Here is an 18,382-nt window from a genome sequence, read left to right on the forward strand (position 1 = left end):
CCGGCTGCCAGTGCACCCTTGACTTTGCTCGCTTCAGGCCACAGCTTGTAGATGATGTCAACGGACAAGGGGAAATCAGAGCTCTTCTCCATCTCCAGGCGCTTTATGGAATCTAAGATCAGAGTAGCATAAGCTTTGGGGACAACATTCACAACAAGAATCTCGTTCCACAAGGCAGCCGGGTCCCTCCACTGGTCCAGCTCTCTCCACTTTATGCTCCTGCGGTTGTCGGTCAGGCCGAAGAACCCACTGATGTGAACCGGGAGCCCCGTTCTGCTTTCCTCACCAGGTGGCAAAGGAAGAAAACAAAATGCTTTTCCTGAGAAATCCGATACAGCTCCTTTTTCTTCCTCATCTCTGCTTGCTAGTGACATGGCAATTCCAATGATAGGGACAAATTTCAGTTCATCAGCTAAAGAGTCAAGTTTACTACTGATCCCTCGCCCACCCACGCTGTTACACACCAACCAAGATGTCTTTTGCGCATCCTTGGTACCCTCATCTTCTAACACTATATTTATATGATATGTTACACAAGTGATGCTATTGCTTGGAATCTTCTTGCAATAGTTACTTATAGCAGTTTCCAGGATCTTTATAGAATTTGGCCGTTCGTGTTTCAGGGCCTTATTCTCACTCGCTGTCACTCTAAATACCAGTTTCTCCGTCCCATCGGCCTCTCGGACATACAAGGAGACATCCTGCACGCTTTTCAGAAACAGCAGCACTGTGTCTGCATCTGCCTTAAAAGAGTCAAACAACTCCAGAACCTTCTGCTTATTGTACAGGTTACCACTAAGCTGTGAGGGCTGTAAGCGGAGAGGGAAACGGAAAAACGTTCCTGGAAAATTGCCATTTATAAATGTATCCTTGGTGCTTCCAAAAATGCCAATAAATGGTGCAAACTGGTCTGAAAGTTCACTGATTTCTTTGCTGTCATCTTTGAGATTCCAACACTGGCCAGACTCGTGGGGGCCAAACAGTGTTTGATGAGGATCTAACATCCCAATCTGGTCACCACTGAAGATACAAGGAACATCTGGAAAGAAACATTTAAGACATGATCAACTGAAATGTAAGGGACAGTTAGAATAAAAGTTATAATGAACAGCTGTAACCACCATCAGAATATTACATATGGAACAGCATGAGCCATCAAATGGCCTGAAAATAGATTCATCTGAAAGCTAATTTAGCTTTTGAAATTAACTCTTTGAACATGCAAAATAATGATTTCTCTTTTGATTCAATCTAATAATACGTGCCAGGCATAGACTTTCCATGATTCTTATGAACACCTGGAATGTATATGCAAATACTCATTAAACAAAAGAGGAAAAGAATATTTAGATTGCTATACGCCTACCACCTCACTGCCATGTGAACCCAATTAACAGAACAGAATGGCTCACAATTAAAATTCAACTACAGACCCTGAGAAGAGTGGGATGAGAATGCAATGTGGCAATTCTGCCCACCTTGTCACCCAACAAGCACGTGCACAACAGTGAGTAGGATGGTGGCCCTGTGCCTCTCAGAGTAGAAGTGCTTCTCATACTGGGAACATCTCACTGTCTCATTGTAGTACTTACAGGTGCATCCTTGTTCAACAACATGACCCCTAACTTTACACCAACTATTTCACCTGTTTCTCAACCAAAGAAAGAGTGTATCTGGCTAGCACAAAAACTAGATGTGTTGGACCTACTGTACTGAGAACAATTTTTACACAGTGCATTTCTGAGAATGTCACAAGAGTCTAACTCTGACGTATGTTTTGCCTCACATGCTGACTCTAGCACCTAACCTCCATGTAAGATGCAACTCCAGGCAGGCTCATATTTAACATCTGTGGTTATCCAACTACTGGCTGGCTGGTGCAGTCAAGAACCCCTAAGCCCTAGGATGTTTTAAAGCAGCAGATGTTATATCCACCAACTCCCTAGCAAAATCCAGTAACTATGCAATCTGGGTCATGGCTGTTTCCACTCTTGTTACACAGTGCCACACCCCCATGACTGAAATCAGGTCAGGGGACTCCCAACATTGGCCAGCATGATCTACAACCTTCTCAAATCCTCAGGCTAGAGAACAGGCCTCCAGTTAACGTTTCACATAAATGTGCTCCTTTTCAACCAGGGAACAAACCACACCAGGATGCTGATGCTGGGCAGTCAGCTGCACCCTAACTGCACTGTTCATGCCTACCCAACAGTCCCCTCACTTGTACAAGTCACACTGACACTTCCCCTGACATTTACAAATAACCACATCACAGACTTGAAGGGTAACATGCAAATATGTGACACGTAAGTTATAACAGTGATAATTTTATAACTATATAATAGTATAATAGTTATATAATGTATAACAGTTATATTTTAGTATGTATAATAGTTATAATTTTAGCATGTACTTCAACAAATATAATCTAATACAGTTTTATTATGTACTATATAACACAGTCAGTATTATTTAATAATTAATATTAAAGCAAATGCAACAGGCTTACTAAAATTGAGTTAGGATAACACTACTTCCCATTGTCCAGGGCAGCCTCAGTTTATGCCAATGGTCTGAGAATAAGACTACCTCTTTTTCTTTGAAATGGATCCCACCATGGATGAGAAATATGATGGTTACCCTAGCTACAGTTCTAGTCCTGCACATTCAGTCTTCCCTTGGGAAAGACAGTTTGAAAGCAAACCATAATGAAGCCAATTCCACAAAAAAAATGTCGATGACAAAACTGTTAAGTACTAACAGCTCTGATTCTGGAAGAACAGCCATATACACTTATGCCTACAGGAACCTTGCAAGTATTTCCTATGTAACTGCAAGCCAGAAACCTCATTTTCTTTCTAGATTCAAAACATGATTTTAAAGTAATTTTTAAAACACTTGTAAGCCTAAGAAAAGCAAAATGTTCATGAGAGGAAAATGTAGACAACAGAACCACAAAAATGTAGACACCAGAACCACAATCAACAATCTTCATTTCCTTATTCAATATCATTAGATATTAGATCTTCCTCTTAAGCCTTACTGATATTCTGAACTATGTACAAGTAGGCAAGGATTTCAAAATATTTTATGCTAAAATAAACTTGTCTTTTAATTCCATTTTTCACAAATTTCTTAAAGTAACCTCACACAAGAAAATCTGTAATAATCAGCTTGTGTGAAGATTCCCAGTGTAAAATTTTTCAGAATAACAATTTTGGATATTTCAAATCTCATATAAAATGGTGAGACATCATACTGACTCCACTGAATTATGGGTGTTGAACTTTAATTTTTAGCACCACTCAGTGAAGTAAAACTTTGGAAGAGCTGCTGTGGCAATTATAGAAAACTCAAGACAAACTGATATTTCATATTTCATTTTATGCCACTGCCAGAAAAATTTTGGAAAGATGCTGTCAGAACAGTATCATCTCTGAAGTTAACCACACACATCACAGAGCATAAGCCAAAATATTCTCCAGTATTAACGATAAAAGGCGAACCATACCTGTTATATGGTAGACAGAATTAAACCCAATCCCAAATCTTCCGACTTTCAAAGGGTCATCCTTCTTCCTGCTTCTTGCTATTTCTTGAATGCCGTGCCAGTCCTCGGGGGTGAAAACTGCATTGTTGTACACATAGAGAGCGGCCCCTGGGTGATAGCACACATAGGTAGGTATTCAGAAAGAAGCAGACCAGAGAGTTCAGCTCTGTTTGAAGGGCTTCCGCTACACAAAACTACTTACTTGATGGGACAGGGAGAGAAGTGAATAGAGTAACTGCATTCTGCACTGTAATTCTGATTATGTTAACAGTAAAAATAAAAATACAGGTTAAAAGTAGGAATCGGTAACAACAGAAATACAGTATAGTTGGCTAAAAGTACAAAAGGAGAAAAGCAACAGTATTATGGCAGACATCTAAAACACGGAGCAAGCAGAAAAACAATCACAGTGTACTGCAAGTTATAAAAACAGTTCTGGGGCGAGCACTGTGGCACAGCAGGTTAAAGCCCTAGCCTGAAGTGCTGCTACCCCATACAGGTGCCGGTTCTAGTCCCAGCTGCTCCTCTTCCAATCTAGCTCTCTGCTATGGCCTGGGATAGCACCCATGTGGGAGCCCAGAAGAAGCTCCTGGCTCCTGGCTTTGGATCGGCACAGCTCCAGCCGTTGCGGCCATCTAGGGAGTGAACCAGTGGATGGAAGACCTCTCTCTCTGTCTCTACCTCTCTCTGTAACTCTTTCAAATAAATAAAATAAATATTTTTTAAAAAAAGAAAACTGTTCTATATAGCATATTTAAATCACTATTTTTGCATGTGGAATTACCTGAAAATGTATTAAGGAGATTTGCTATCTATAGAAATCTTGTGGATTTAAGAGTACTTCAAGAAGCTTATGAAGAATAGAATTAATGGAGTTGATTCGGGAAAAGAAAAATTTTTTTCAGATGATGTATAAGGTATACTATGAAAAGTTTTATGTATGAATTTCAAAACTTTCTGCATAAAAATTAACTCATAATTTTAATTCCATTTTCCATGAACTGTTTAAAGTACTCACATATATTATTTCATAAGGTGAAAATTCTTCAGTAAAGTAAAGTTACCTTGTGTTTAGAGTTTTATGTTTTTGGCCAGCTTCTAGGTTTTCCTATAAAACATATTACTTGCATCATTTAAAAAATTAAAGTCACAGATGTTTAAATAAATTCTCCACAATATCACCACCCTGTCTCCAAAGTAGTTTCTTCATAGAGATATTTGTGGGGCAGGTGTGGCAGTGCAGAGGTGAAGTCACCACTTGGGACATCCACATCCCACATGAGAGTACAGGTTCAAGTCCAAGCTACACGGCTTCCAATCCAGCTTTCTGTTAATGTGTCTGGGAAGGCAGAGGATGACGGCCTAAGTACTTTGCTCCCTGCCACTCAATTGGGAGAGCTGTATGGAGTGCTCGGCTCCTGGCTTCAGGCTGGCCCAGCCCTGATCTCTGAGGCCATTTGGAGAGTGAGCCGGCAGATGGAAGCGCTCTCACACGTGCGCTCTCTCTCCCCCTCTCCCCCTCTCCTCCTCTTCCTCTCTCTGCCTTTCAAATAAATAAATCTTTCTTTAAGTTACATTTATAATTCTGCACAAATATTTTTGGAATTCTGTTTTGAAACAAATCTTTAGAAGCTCTAACATGCTTTGAATATATTCACCTATATTAATTCATACCTTAAAAATTACTACAACACACACACGAGAGGAGGGATGTTACACGTACAGTGTGATGAATTCCTAAAAAGCACAGCTACATGTGCAACGTCCATCATGTGTGCTGTAAAAAGCATTCCCAGGACCCCCAGAAGTCTCTCCTTTAGCTCCTACAAATGCAAGCAAGACTGCGGTGCTGGCCTCTGTGTTACACAGAAGTGTGACTATTTTTGATACAGTCACAGTCAAGGCTGCAAAGGCTGCTCGAAAGGCCAAGCCTTGTGGCGAGAGGACCCTGTGCTGGTGAGAGGACCCATCAGGCCAGCTCGATGTTTCCAACTGTGGCACCTCAGGCAAACCAGAGCCAAGGCAGCCCAGGTTTCTCAGCTGAGGCCCAAGGAGGAACGGAGCACACACGCCCAGCCAAGGGCCCAGTGAGCCACCATAAACAAGAGACTCAGCACAGCACCCAGCAGACTCCTAAAAATGTCAGGCATCCCCCCTGATGTGATTGGTATCCGTGTATGAACTATTAGTCTTTAAAGTGATGCTACTAGTCTCTACATAGTAAAATGTAATATATAACTGTACAGAATAAATATCACAGGAATAGTTACAGAATATTGTTATTATTGTTATTATAATTATTGTTATTATAATATTGTTATTATTTATCAGCTAATGATAGCTGGCTTAAAACAACATCTAGCAAGCAGTGTGTGGTTCTGCCTGCTCCAAAAATACCTACAAATACAGAGAAAAAAGGACCACAGAAACAAGAGAACACATGGTCCCCAAGAGCTAACTTCTTGCTGGAATCTAGAAATAGCTCATGTAGCTACAGCATCCAGGGAAGGGAATTAAAATACTTAGCAGAGGACACACTGTAATGCCACCAGAGCCCCACAGCCTACAGAGAGCTCTACATTCCCTCCTTCTGTCAGCAGGAAAGCTGGTAGTTGACTCTTTACTGCCCAACTTTTTAGATAAAAGATTTGTTCAACTGCAGAATAAAAAAGCCTTGTTTTGACAAATTCCTGTGAGTGTGAACTCCCCCTTCACATCCCAATTCTCCAAGGCTTATAAAGGGATCAGAACTGCTATTCTCCATCCTACGTTATCAGTGCAGCTGCTAGAAAGAAGGGACAGGTGAGAAGCATCCTGCACTGGAGCCGCTCTAACCCCTGGGAACTGGAGCTGCTTCGTGCTCTGACTACTCAGTGTCAGACCCAGATGGAGCACACGAGGACAGCACCACCCTGGCTCAGGGCACTGGCAAAAGTCAGCTCCATGCATTGCTTCTCAACCAGCTGCAGCCTCTAGTCAGAAGACCCTAGTCATCATCTCATGTTTTCCACCAAAGCACAGATCCATTGCTACTCTTCCTGCAATTAGGAGAAGCTGTACATTTTGTCTCTGTGGGATCAATTTAAAATCATCCCATATCTATCCTCACCAAAAGAGTGCTCTTGGTCCTGAAAATGAGATAGGAAAGGAAACATCCAGAGAAAACCAAAAGGCTGCTTAGAAAGGTAAAGCTAACTGTGCAGTTTGTCCCTTCACCTAGGAAATACCCAAGGAGGAATGAAAAGCCATAATCACACCCTTCATGAAGCTAATGACAGATCTCTGGGCATACTCTCCTTCTGTGTCAGGGGGAAAGTCCTGAGCTATTGGATACTTTCAGAAGGTAGTTTATTGTAAATTAGCCTGGAATGTATACATTGATGAGGCATTATTCGTTGAAAATGTCACAAGCTATGTGATCATCAGAGAAAAATAGGAACATGTCACCAAAATAGTTCCCTTTGTGGAGGTGATGGTCTGCAGGTACCACCCAGAGACCACCTCTGCCAAATGCAGGCCAAGATGTGCCCAGCGTAACACAAAAGGACTCCAGGGAGCTGTCAGGAGTCCAGACTTCTCCATGCACTGTGCACCTGTGAGTCTTCATTTACCATATCCATGAACTCCTTAGAGAAGTGTGATACTGGGTAAGAGCTCTTGTGTTGTACATACAGTTTGACAATCTAAGCCTTTTGTTATCTAATTACAGAAACAGGAATAAAACAAGTTGGACTCAAGAGTTCTCATTTGCAATACCAAGTACCAGAAAAGCAAAAAATACTGTGACCTGAGAAAGGGACAATTTACATGAATGCAAGAGGAAGACATTCTCCAACATGCAAGAACACAAAGGGTCCTCAGGGAATGTTCCTCGCTTAAGGGCATCCAAGATCATCGCAACCTACTTTTACACATCTATGCTTATCTTCAATTAGCTTAATATGATATCACATTTTATAAAAGTCTATCTCTAAATATACTTATGCACAAACTCAGCTAAATAACCTTGTTTCAATTTTTTTTTTAATGAGGTGAAGTCAAGGCTGGAAACAAAAAAAAATCCTAAACATTAGATGGAATTTGGAAGCAAAGTACTTCTAGGACCTCTTTACTCTCAATTTTACAGTTCTATAGCACATACTCGTATATGATAATTTAGAACAGTATGACACTAGATGTAAAACATTATCATGTATATGACCTCATTTAATCCTCAAAATAACTTGAGAGGCAAATTTTGCTCTTATTACCACTTGAGGGTGAGTAAACAGGAGAATCAGGGGCACCGCCTGCTGCACCAGGGGCCGCAGAGCTGTAGGACACGGTACAGCTGCAGAGGATCACGACTTAACCTGAAGTCTCTTGAATCCATACTGGATGTCTTTCCACCACGGTTACATTCAATCATAGACACAAAGAGCCAAGAAATCTTACATTCTAATCCCCTCATTATAAAAATGATCTGGGGGCCAGCACTGTGGTTTACAGTGTAAAGCCAATGCCTGCAGAGCCAGCATCCCATGTGGGCACTGGTGCAAGTCCCAGCTGTTCCACTTCTGAACCAGCTCTCTGTTAATGCTCCAGGGAAAGCAGCAGAAGATGGCCCAAGTGCTTGGGACCCTGCAGTCACGTGGGAGACTCAGATGAAGCTCCTGGTTCCTGACTTCAGGCTGGTCCAACCCTGGTTGTTACAGCCATTTGGGGAGTGAACCAGTGGATGGAAGCTCTTTCTTTCTCTCTCTCTACCTCTCTACCTCTCCATCTCTCCCTCTCTGTAACTCTGGCCTTCAAATAAATAAGTGGCCTACACCACAGCTCAATAGGTTAATCCTCCGCCTGCAGCTCCGGGACACCAGGTTCTAGTCATGGTCAGGGCTCCAGATTCTGTCCCAGTTGGTCCTCTTCCAGTCCAACTCTCTGCTGTGGCCCAGGAGTGCAGTGGAGGATGGCCCAAGTGCTTGGGCCCTGCACCTGCATGGGAGACCAGGAGAAGCACCTGGCTCCTGGCTTTGGATCAGCGCAGTGCATCAGCCGCAGCGGCCAATGAGGGGTGAACCAATGGAAAAGGAAGACCTTTCTCTCTGCCTCTCTCTCTCTCACTGTCCACTCTGCCTGTCAAAAAATAAATAAATAAATAAATCTTAAAAAAAAGGAATGATCTGGCCTCTGAAATGACTGGCCCAGGATCAGCAAGGGGGTAGCAGCAGGACTATAGCCCAACACTTCTAATGGTACCACAGCTCATTAATCTCCTTTTATAGAAAAATTTTTCAAAAAGGAAACTTTTAGATCACAAATTTAATCTACAAACGACCACCTTAGCTACATAAATATTAAATAGTTAATAAACAATAATGTTGGTACTTTCCTAAGTCACAAAACATCTTTTTAAAAACATATAACTTCTGGCTGGCGCCGTGGCTCAATAGGCTAGTCCTCCACCTGCGGCACAGGCACAGCGGGTTCTAGTTCTGGTCGGGGCGCCGGATTCTGTCCCAGTTGTTCCTCTTCCAGTTCAGCTCTCTGCTGTGGCCCAGGAGTGCAGTGGAGGATGGCCCAAGTGCTTGGGCCCTGCACCTGCATGGGAGACCAGGAGAAGTACCTGGCTCTTGGCTTTAGATCAGCGTGGTGCGCTGGCCACAGCACACCGGCCGCAGCAGCCATTGGAGGGTGAACCAACAGTAAAAGGAAGACCTTTCTCCCTGTCTCTCACTCTCACTGTATACTCTGCCTGTCAAAAAATATATATATATGTATAACTTCTAGCTCTTTAAAAATCTAAGATGCTCTGAAGTGACCCTTTTTTTCTCAGTACCTTTCCATCACTTACAGACTTTCACACTCATCCTACTGGCATCAGAGCTGCACGAAGAGTTATGAAGATCTTTTCAGCCCAACGCTTCACTCAAGAATCTACTAACCATGGCTGTCTTACCGCCTTCCCTTTCATTCGCCTTTCTCTTGCCTCTCCTTCAATCTCTCTTCCCCCTCTACCACGGTACACTTAAAGTAGAAAATCACACACAGAAGTGCAGCCTCTTACAACTTCTCTGCTGATGCAAGAAACTGCTAGGATATGGAAAGAGCATCCCTTTATCTCACTGATAGCACACAACACAAGTGACAAACAGAATGAGAGGCCAATGCCATTATCTAGTTTCTTATTTTGAATTTTGAGATTTTTATTCTTTATTCTCTAAAAATAGCATGAGCAGAGACACCTCCCCACCACAAATAAGAAAGTATCTGAAGAAGTGGAATTTATGCTAAGAAGCAAAGCCCAAATGATAGGCTGTTCATGAAACAAAGTATTGGAAACCATAACAAAGCACCTGTCAATACTTACTTCTCAGTAACAATTGGTTCTTACCCTGATATTGCGCCATATCTTTTGACCAAAGAGTCTCCGTTCCATATTGAGTTTCATCATATAAAAATTTAACTTCTGTGGCCCCAGCATCTTCTGCATTCTGAATTAATTCCTAACCACAAAATATACCAAAAGATAATTGTGTTTAATAATAATCTACTGCTCATATTTGCATTTACGTAATATATTTCAGGAGTATACCTAAAGAAATTATTAGATCATTATCCTTAAAATCTGGTGAAGTTATCATTGAAAGTAATTGTTGCACACATACAAAGGGGACTTTAAAAAGTACATGAAAAATGGAATTTAAAAATGGGTTTAGGGGCCGGCGCTGTGGCGTAACAGGTAAAGCCGCCGCCTGCAAAGCCAGCATGCCATGTGGGCACCAGTTCAAGATCCGGCTGCTCCACTTCCCATCCAGCTCTCTGCTATGGCCTGGGAAAGCAGTGGAGGATGATCCAAGTCCTTGGGCTCCTGTACCCACATGGAGACCCGGAAGAAGCTCCTGGCTCCTGGCTTCGGATCGGTACAGCTCCAGCCATTGCAGTCAATTAGGAAATGAACCAACAGATGGAAGACCTCTCTTTCTCTCTCTCTTTCTCTCTCTTTCTCTCTCTCTGCCTCTCCTTCTCTGTGTAATCTTTCGAATAAATAAATCTTTAAAAACAAAAAAGTTTATTTTTGTGCAAAAGAAATTTGAAATTCATGCTGTTTTTTCATGACGTGCATCTTGTTGAAGAATCTCACATAAGCATATGGTTGCAAAGTCCTTTTCCAGTTATACTCTCCTGAAATTCATCTTTTACTTTGTTTCCACTTAGCCTCTAAATACAAGTCTTGGAACTACTTACAATTCTCCCATTCACTGAAAATGTACTTATGCCTTCATTCAAAGAAATTACTCCACTTTCAAAAGCTGTACATGTTTGTTTTCTGAGAGAGGCATCTCTCCCATGAAAGGTTGGCAAAAACAGACTTTCGTTTATTATTTGTTTACCAAACTAACTTCTCAGAAAAAGATGAAACCAAATTATGAAACAGTATCAATCTAGAAGTGCCCTTTAACAGGCTGCAAGCCTGAGAGCCTGAGACACGCACAGTTTGTTCTCCTGTACTAAGCTACCAGCTTCTCCGTGGTCAGGACAGACTCATTTCTTTTACAAGGAACAGAGTGAATATTATTTGTTTGGTGAGTGAGCAGATGGGAGGCCAGAACCTGTAATACAGACAGGAAAGTGCAGTCTGCAGGCTCTCTACCCACTCATCTAAGCCTCAACCAAATTTCCAATGTTGACCAACCCCATAGTCATCAAAATTTGAAATAAACTCCAAAGATACAATCTCTAACTTATTCTGGACCTTGTATAAAAACCAGGAAAATTCGGGAGCAGGCATTTGGTACTCTGGTGAAGATGTCAGTGGGACACCTGTATCCCTTTTCAGAGTGCACGGCTAAGAGCCCTAACTCTGCTCGTGTATCCAGCTTCCTTTTAATGTGCACCCTAGAAAGCAGCAGGTGCTAGGGCAAGTACTTGGGTCTCTGCCACCCACGTGGGAGACTGAGAATAAATTCTGGACTCCAGCTCCAGCCTGACCCAGCCACAGCTGTAGCAGGCATTTGAGGAGTGAATTAGTGGAAGAGAGAGTCTCTCTCTGTTTCTTTCTCTTTCTCTCTCTCACTCTGTGCCATTCAAATAAAATACCTAAGTAAGGTAAGGAAAAATAAATAAATGATAATTTCCTGAATCAGGTCAGATTCTGACAAAACCCACTGAAAGTGTTATGTTTTAAATGGATGGCGATATAATACTGACTCCATATTATTAAACTTATAAGCCTCTGAGTTTGGGGAGAATTACATTTTCACTGCCCTAGAAACTTGAGATCATTAAATTTGGAGTTGGAATGGGCAAGAAATTAAAAGAGCTTATATTGATGCAACAGCAATGCCAACAGTAAAGCTTGTATCAGATCAGAGCAGAAAGGGGAAGCAGTGTCCAAAAGACCCAAAAGAACCATCATCAGTCCATCAGTAGCGTAACAGAAGAGGCCAGAGTTAAAAAGTGAGTTTGAGGTTAGGCATTCAATTCATCCAGCACATTCCAATGGATTAGGGTGTCACCCACCAGCTGTTCAACCCCAAACACGCCTTCTGATCAGCTACTAATACCTCCTATTCACACAACTGCCCACTTCTCAAAGGATTTTTAACTTTTTCAAGGCCTTTTTCTACCTTATTCAATCTAATAGAATCCCCCCAAATTACCCATTTTACTTACATTAGAATATTATGAGAATATAAAGGATACAAGAATGAAATAGGTAGCAAAACACAATATTAACTTAGTATGTATACATTAATATTAAAATGTTAACATTAAAATAAATTAATTAAAATATTAATATGAAACTTAAAATGATAGTACGTTAGAGGTAGAAGCTAGTTTTCATTCAGAATGTATGTGTGATTTATGTGTATTTTAGTAAGCAGAGTTGGAGTAGAAGATGAAACCCAGGCGTTACCTATCCATCACGTGTGGAAAAAACAACAGGATGGGAAGCCCCCCACCCTGCACTCCCCAGAGGATCACTTTCAAACCGATTCTGAGAAACAGCAGCAATAAAATTTGCATTTGCTCTTGGGCAAGTCACTCTGAACCTGTCTCAGTAAACATCACCAAAGATGGTGACAGGTCTAGGTGCTGTGTAAGATTCCTATGAAACTGCAACTAAACTATCTGAGGATAAAGATGATACTGAGCAGGCTACACACACACACACACACACACACACACACACACACACACACACACGAAGCAGCTGAGCTCCTCGCCAGACCCTGCTCACTTCTCAGTGAGGACTCAATACTCCCCCAGAACTGACAACGCCCTCTCCTGTAACCACCAACTGTGTCTTCATTTTGAATTTACTGCCTTCACTTCTCTCTATGCCCATAACAACCCACAACCATATTCTTTCCTTTCACTTGCCCAATACATCAATACAGTAATTTTTAAATTAACCTTCTGTAAACCACTGGTGCTTATTCTAAAAGATGGACTGTCACCATTCCACTATCCCATCTTTTAAATGATCCTCAGGCCGTGCCTATCTGAGCCTGACTGTGTTTTCACAAATAAAACAGATACCACCTAACCTAGAAAACATAATAGGGGATAAGACACTGAAGGTACTAAACATTAATGAGAAGGAAAATGTGGGGCCGGCGCTTGGCACAGCGGGTTAACGTCCTGGCCTGAAGCACTGGCATCCCATATGGGTGCTAGTTTGAGTCCCAGCTGCTCCTCTTCCAATCCAGTTCTCCGCTACGGTCTGGGAAAGCAGTGGAAGATGACCCAAGTCCTTGGGCCCCTGCACCCACGTGGGAGACCCAGAAGAAGCTCCTGGCTCCTGGCTTCGGATCGGCGCAGCCCTGGCCGTTGCAGACAATTGGGAAGTGAACCATCGGATGGAAGACCTCTCTCTCTCTCTCTCTGCCTCTCTTCTCTCTGTGTAACTCTCTGACTTTCTAATAAATAAAATCTTTTTTTAAAAAAAAAAGGCACCCTTCCCAAAAACCCAGAGGAAAAAAATTTACAAAAAAAAAGAGAAGGAAAATGTGTAATAACTGATCTACTTTTACAGTTCACGAAGGTTTCTTATTAAGCTCAAATACAAAACTTAACTTTTCATTACTGCTTTCTTTAATAATCAAATTTGTTTTCCTTTTTTAGTGAGTATATTCAAATATTTTATAAACAGAAATAAACCACTAAAATAATTATCCTAATAAATAAACCCTCCCAAAAAAGCAAGCCTCCAAATCCTGGGTTCAAATGAGCCTATGATGGTGGCCTCTGACTGCAGAAGCTGCGTCCGACTGTGCGCATGCTTGCTGTGGAGCGCCCCTTCACAGGGTCTGTGTAAAAGCCTCCTGGAGCAACACTGCTGGATGACCACAGCCAGCGGCTCAGCGTGCTTCTCGGTCCTAAACACGTCACTTACGTATACATTCAGAACCCATCCCATGCAGCTAGGTACTGTAATCACAGAGGAAGACAAATACAACCACTCAAATCTAGGCAAGATTTTAGAAATATAAACACTAATAGGACCCCTGAGTAATTTTATCAAATTGTTACTGAAAAGGAAAATAAAACATAAATACCATACATGCCTTACCTTAAGGATCTGTCCTCCTTCTGGGTATCTTCTTAAAATGTCCTTAAGAAAATCAACAAGTGGTGGTGTTGTTTGACCAAAGCGACCTAAATTATAGAACATATTTCAAATAATTTAGAAAAAAAAATCCCATTGACTTATCACCAATGAGTACTTTGGTTCTAGGAGACAGTATAACTATACAAGTTACAGTAATGTCATACACCTCACTCCAGCACCCTGGTACAAAATCTACATAAGCAATTCAGTAAAGTAGATTCTACCTTATCAAATCTTGAGATTTTTAACTGAACTGCATAGTGTTTCCAAGAATGTTCCAAAATATAGTAACCATCTCAAAAGATTATTAATTCAAAAATAAAGAGCCCGGGGCGGGGGGGTGGGGGATTGGTGTTGCTATTTTTCCAGAGCAATGAAATAAATGGTGCTACCTTGTGATTTACTCTGTGGGTGCTTTGCTGCTGAATAATCAGCCAGACGTGGCAGCACGCCTGTCGCCTGTCGTCACATGGCTAACACTCGCAAACTGAGCCAAGGTCCTGACTGTTCTGAAATGCGGCCGTCACTGTCTCAGTGGTTATCCAGCTCAAGCAGTCTGAAGCCCTGCCTACACTAGATAACCCTACAATAAGCGACTTGGACACCTTCCGAGAAGTGACAGGAAGGTAGTATGAGAATGGGGAATAGGGAAATAACTCCTCAAATGCACAGAACTTTTAAAATCCGTAAATAAGTTAAAAGCTGGCTGTGCTTAAAGATCCAAATCGTCACTATGGATTGTGTGCTCCTTTTCAAAATGCAAGGGACAAGAAGTGTATAAGATTTTGGGTATTTTTAGATTTGGAAATACTTGCATATACATAAAGAAGGTATCCTGAGGATACGATCTCTGTTGAAACACAAATTTCACTGTTTCATACCCACAGCCTGAATTTTATTCAATATATTTAATGTACCTGCACTGTGACTGAGGCCTGGCAATGTGATGAAGTGTGGAATTTTCCACTTGTGGCAGCACACCAGCACCCAGAAAGGTTCAGATTTTGGAGCATTTCAGATTTTCGGATTAGGGATATTCAAGCTATACACATTTATTTTGGTACAACTGTCCACAAAGTCCATGCTCAAATAAAACCCTGCTTCTCATAGTCTTCTGTCTCACTTTAGAACTAGCTCCATTTTCCTGTATTCCTCTGACCCTCACTGTCTTCATTTAATCCCAACATTATATGCTTCCATTTCACTTTTAAAATAGGATCATTTTAAAAACCATTGTATTTGGGTACAATTCACACACAGAGAGGCTGTACATATTGAGTGTATACAGTCTGAAGCACCTGCTGATGAGTACACCGCCAGAAAACCATCAAACCAGCACCACCACCAGCGCCACAAGTTCATCCATCACCTCCCTAAGTTTTCTCCCACCTCTTCTGTGGAAGCACACTTAGTAAAAGATCCACCCTCTTAGCAAATGTGTAGGTGTACACTACAGGACTGCTAATGAGAGGCCCTCTGTCATACAGCAAAGCTCCAGATCTTGGGGATTGTGCATGCCTGGAAGTCTGTACCCTCTGACCAAGAACAGACACACACACACACACACACACACACACCCCACACACACACACGCTGCTCTCTACCCCAGCCCCCAGCAACCATGCTGCTATGGTAGAACACAATCGGCATGCATCTGAGCCGGGCATTCACCCCTGGAAAAGTCAGATTCATACCTCCCCCTCTCAAGCCTTTTGACTGAAGGCTGACAAAAAGATGACAGCTTTTGGAAGCCACATCTCCAATCTTGATCCAGTCAGCTAACTGAAAAAAAAGAAAGAAAAGAAAACATGAAAAGCAACATAATCTCTTATCTCTAACGCTGTAAATTTAAAAGTTTACTTCAATTTTTCTTTTGTACTTAAGAAGAAATGCTTGATTTTTTATCAGCAAGGAATCTGTTCCTCAGAAGTGAGTATTCCAGAGAAGAGAAAGTTAACTTAAAATATACAAAGGACTTAGATTTAAAATATGTCAGGATTTTTTCCTTAAGTAATTACATATAGATAGGGATATGTATATTCCTGCTATAACATTCAGATATTTAAATGATGAATCAGAATCTGCAACACAAAGAGAATCATTCTGTTGATCAACACTGCCAAACATATTACTCAGAACCAAATACCATGAGACCCCCGCAGATACTGGAGGATAAAAAAAAAAAATGATTCTACTTATAACTAGTTGAACTAATTTGGCTTTTAGGGCATTAACTTATTAATACCAATGATAACTTTCTTAGAAAGGATTATACCAAGAAGTATTTCCCAAATGTTAACAGTAAGTAATTTTTTTCACTTATTTTCAAAGAGCATCCTAGTATTCCTAGAAGTAGGATAGAGTTTTTAGAAACACATCTTGGAAAGCATGTCTGCACAGGTTTCTCCCGAAATTACTGTGCTATGGAAGGAAGGGACAAATGATGCTTTCAACCCCTGAAGTGGGTGGGTGTAGTCCACGATGTCCCTGAATCTGAGGTTCCAGAAAAATACTTTGAGATCCACTATCCTCTGGCATCATACAGGCAGGGGACAACATGCATCACTGTGATGCACAAGAGTGGATTGAAAGAGTGCCATTTTTGAAGAATAAGGTAAGTTATCCACCCCCAGTTCCAACTTTCCCTACTGAGGCCCACTCCTGAGTCTTCCCAGAATAGTAAATACAAAGGGATAAAGAGAAAGACAGGCACACAGACTGGGGAAAGGATGCCCAGAGGTAAATACCATTGGCAATGGTAAAGTTCTCTGGTTGGATGACGTCATCATACAGGACACTGACAGTCTCCTGTTCTATTGTCTCCATCTGCAGTTATACAGACATTCAGCATCTCCTGGATTCTTATAACCACCTCTCACAGTCTAAGCATGCACAATGCTACTCAAGTGTCCGCTGAAGGGCCTCTTTCTAATTTACATCCCATGGACAAGGTGTGAAGGACATCACGCACCGCTTCAAACATCCGACACCACCAATTTCTCCCACGCATCTCACACTGACGGCCCCCGAAGCTCCTGAAATTGCACTGTCAGAAGGTGAATTCAGTAGCTCTCCTTCCAGTTTCAGTTCTCATTTTACTTTGTATCTCAACTAGCAGTGTCACCATCTAACACTACTGTCACTTCTGCTGGAAAGTCTTTCTCTGCCCTCACCCCACCCCATCCCTGGCCACACCCAACTGATTTCTAGGTCCCAGCATGCCCATCCCCCAACCTCTCTCAAATCGAACTCGCCTTCTCCATTTCCAGTTGTACACACTAGACATCTCTTGAACTTTTATAACCATCCCACCTGGTCTTTTTACCTTCGGTATGCCATCCTCTTTCTAGTCCCCACTGCTACAGACACAAATCTGAGCACGTTGTTACCATTCCCAGGTTATAAATCACACTCGTGTACCTGTACACAGTGAATCTTAAAGCTAACCTGCAAAATCTAGTTCACTCCTTGCTCCAGCAAACATAGATGAATATTTACAACATAACTATCACAAACAACAAAAATTTACAAACAACCCAAGTTTGGTGACATATTCATATGGTAAAATATTATGCAGCAATGAAAAATGAATCAATCTCACACAAATTTGGATGAATACTAATACCACAGTATTTAGTGAAATAAACTAGATCCAAGTTACTACATATAGAGTAATAGGCTTTTTAAAAAGTTCACAAACAATGAAAAGTAAATACTATATTGCTTAGGTTATATATCTGGGCTGCACATACACAGACACACACATATATATACATACATATACTTACAAAACTATTAAAACTACAAAAAATGAAACAGAATAATAAACACAAAGGGATAAGGAAAGACAGGCACACAGGCTGGGGAGAAGATATTCAAAGATACATATAACCTACTCGCAGTGTTCTAGTTTTCTGGTTGGATGATGTCATCTTAGATGACTATTCTATCATTCATCAATTAATTAGCCAAATAACTGTTAAAACAAAGCCATGCGTGAGCCAAGGATTATACGACCAATTCAGTATAGCTAAGGTATACTGCAACAAAGCAGGGCAGAAAGGGAAGAAGAAACTTTATAATGCAGAGAGAAGTGCCCTGGTCTTAAAGAGGACTTGAGAAGAAGCCGACACTGAGCGGAACCAGGCTGGTCTACACAGGTGGCAGGGACCTGATGACCAGCGTGTGGGTGGACTGTAACTGCGGCCCAGGCCCAGGGAAGGATCCTCCACATA

At 41.5% G+C, this 18,382-nt stretch overlaps 1 protein-coding gene across 1 annotated transcript in view; it reads right to left on the reverse strand.

Annotated features, from left to right (window-relative positions):
- The window catches only part of SACS (sacsin molecular chaperone), a gene marked incomplete in the record, with an annotated part of 98,367 nt that overhangs the window by 29,154 nt on the left and 50,831 nt on the right, over positions 1-18,382 (reverse strand). The window contains 5 exon segments of the mRNA XM_070049158.1: positions 17-1,039; positions 3,515-3,661; positions 9,924-10,035; positions 14,109-14,194; positions 15,842-15,929. Of these exon segments, the coding sequence (XP_069905259.1) occupies positions 17-1,039; positions 3,515-3,661; positions 9,924-10,035; positions 14,109-14,194; positions 15,842-15,929 (1,456 nt within the window).

This window comes from Oryctolagus cuniculus, chromosome 9 (assembly GCF_964237555.1).
Source record: "Oryctolagus cuniculus chromosome 9, mOryCun1.1, whole genome shotgun sequence".
NCBI lineage: Eukaryota > Metazoa > Chordata > Mammalia > Lagomorpha > Leporidae > Oryctolagus > Oryctolagus cuniculus.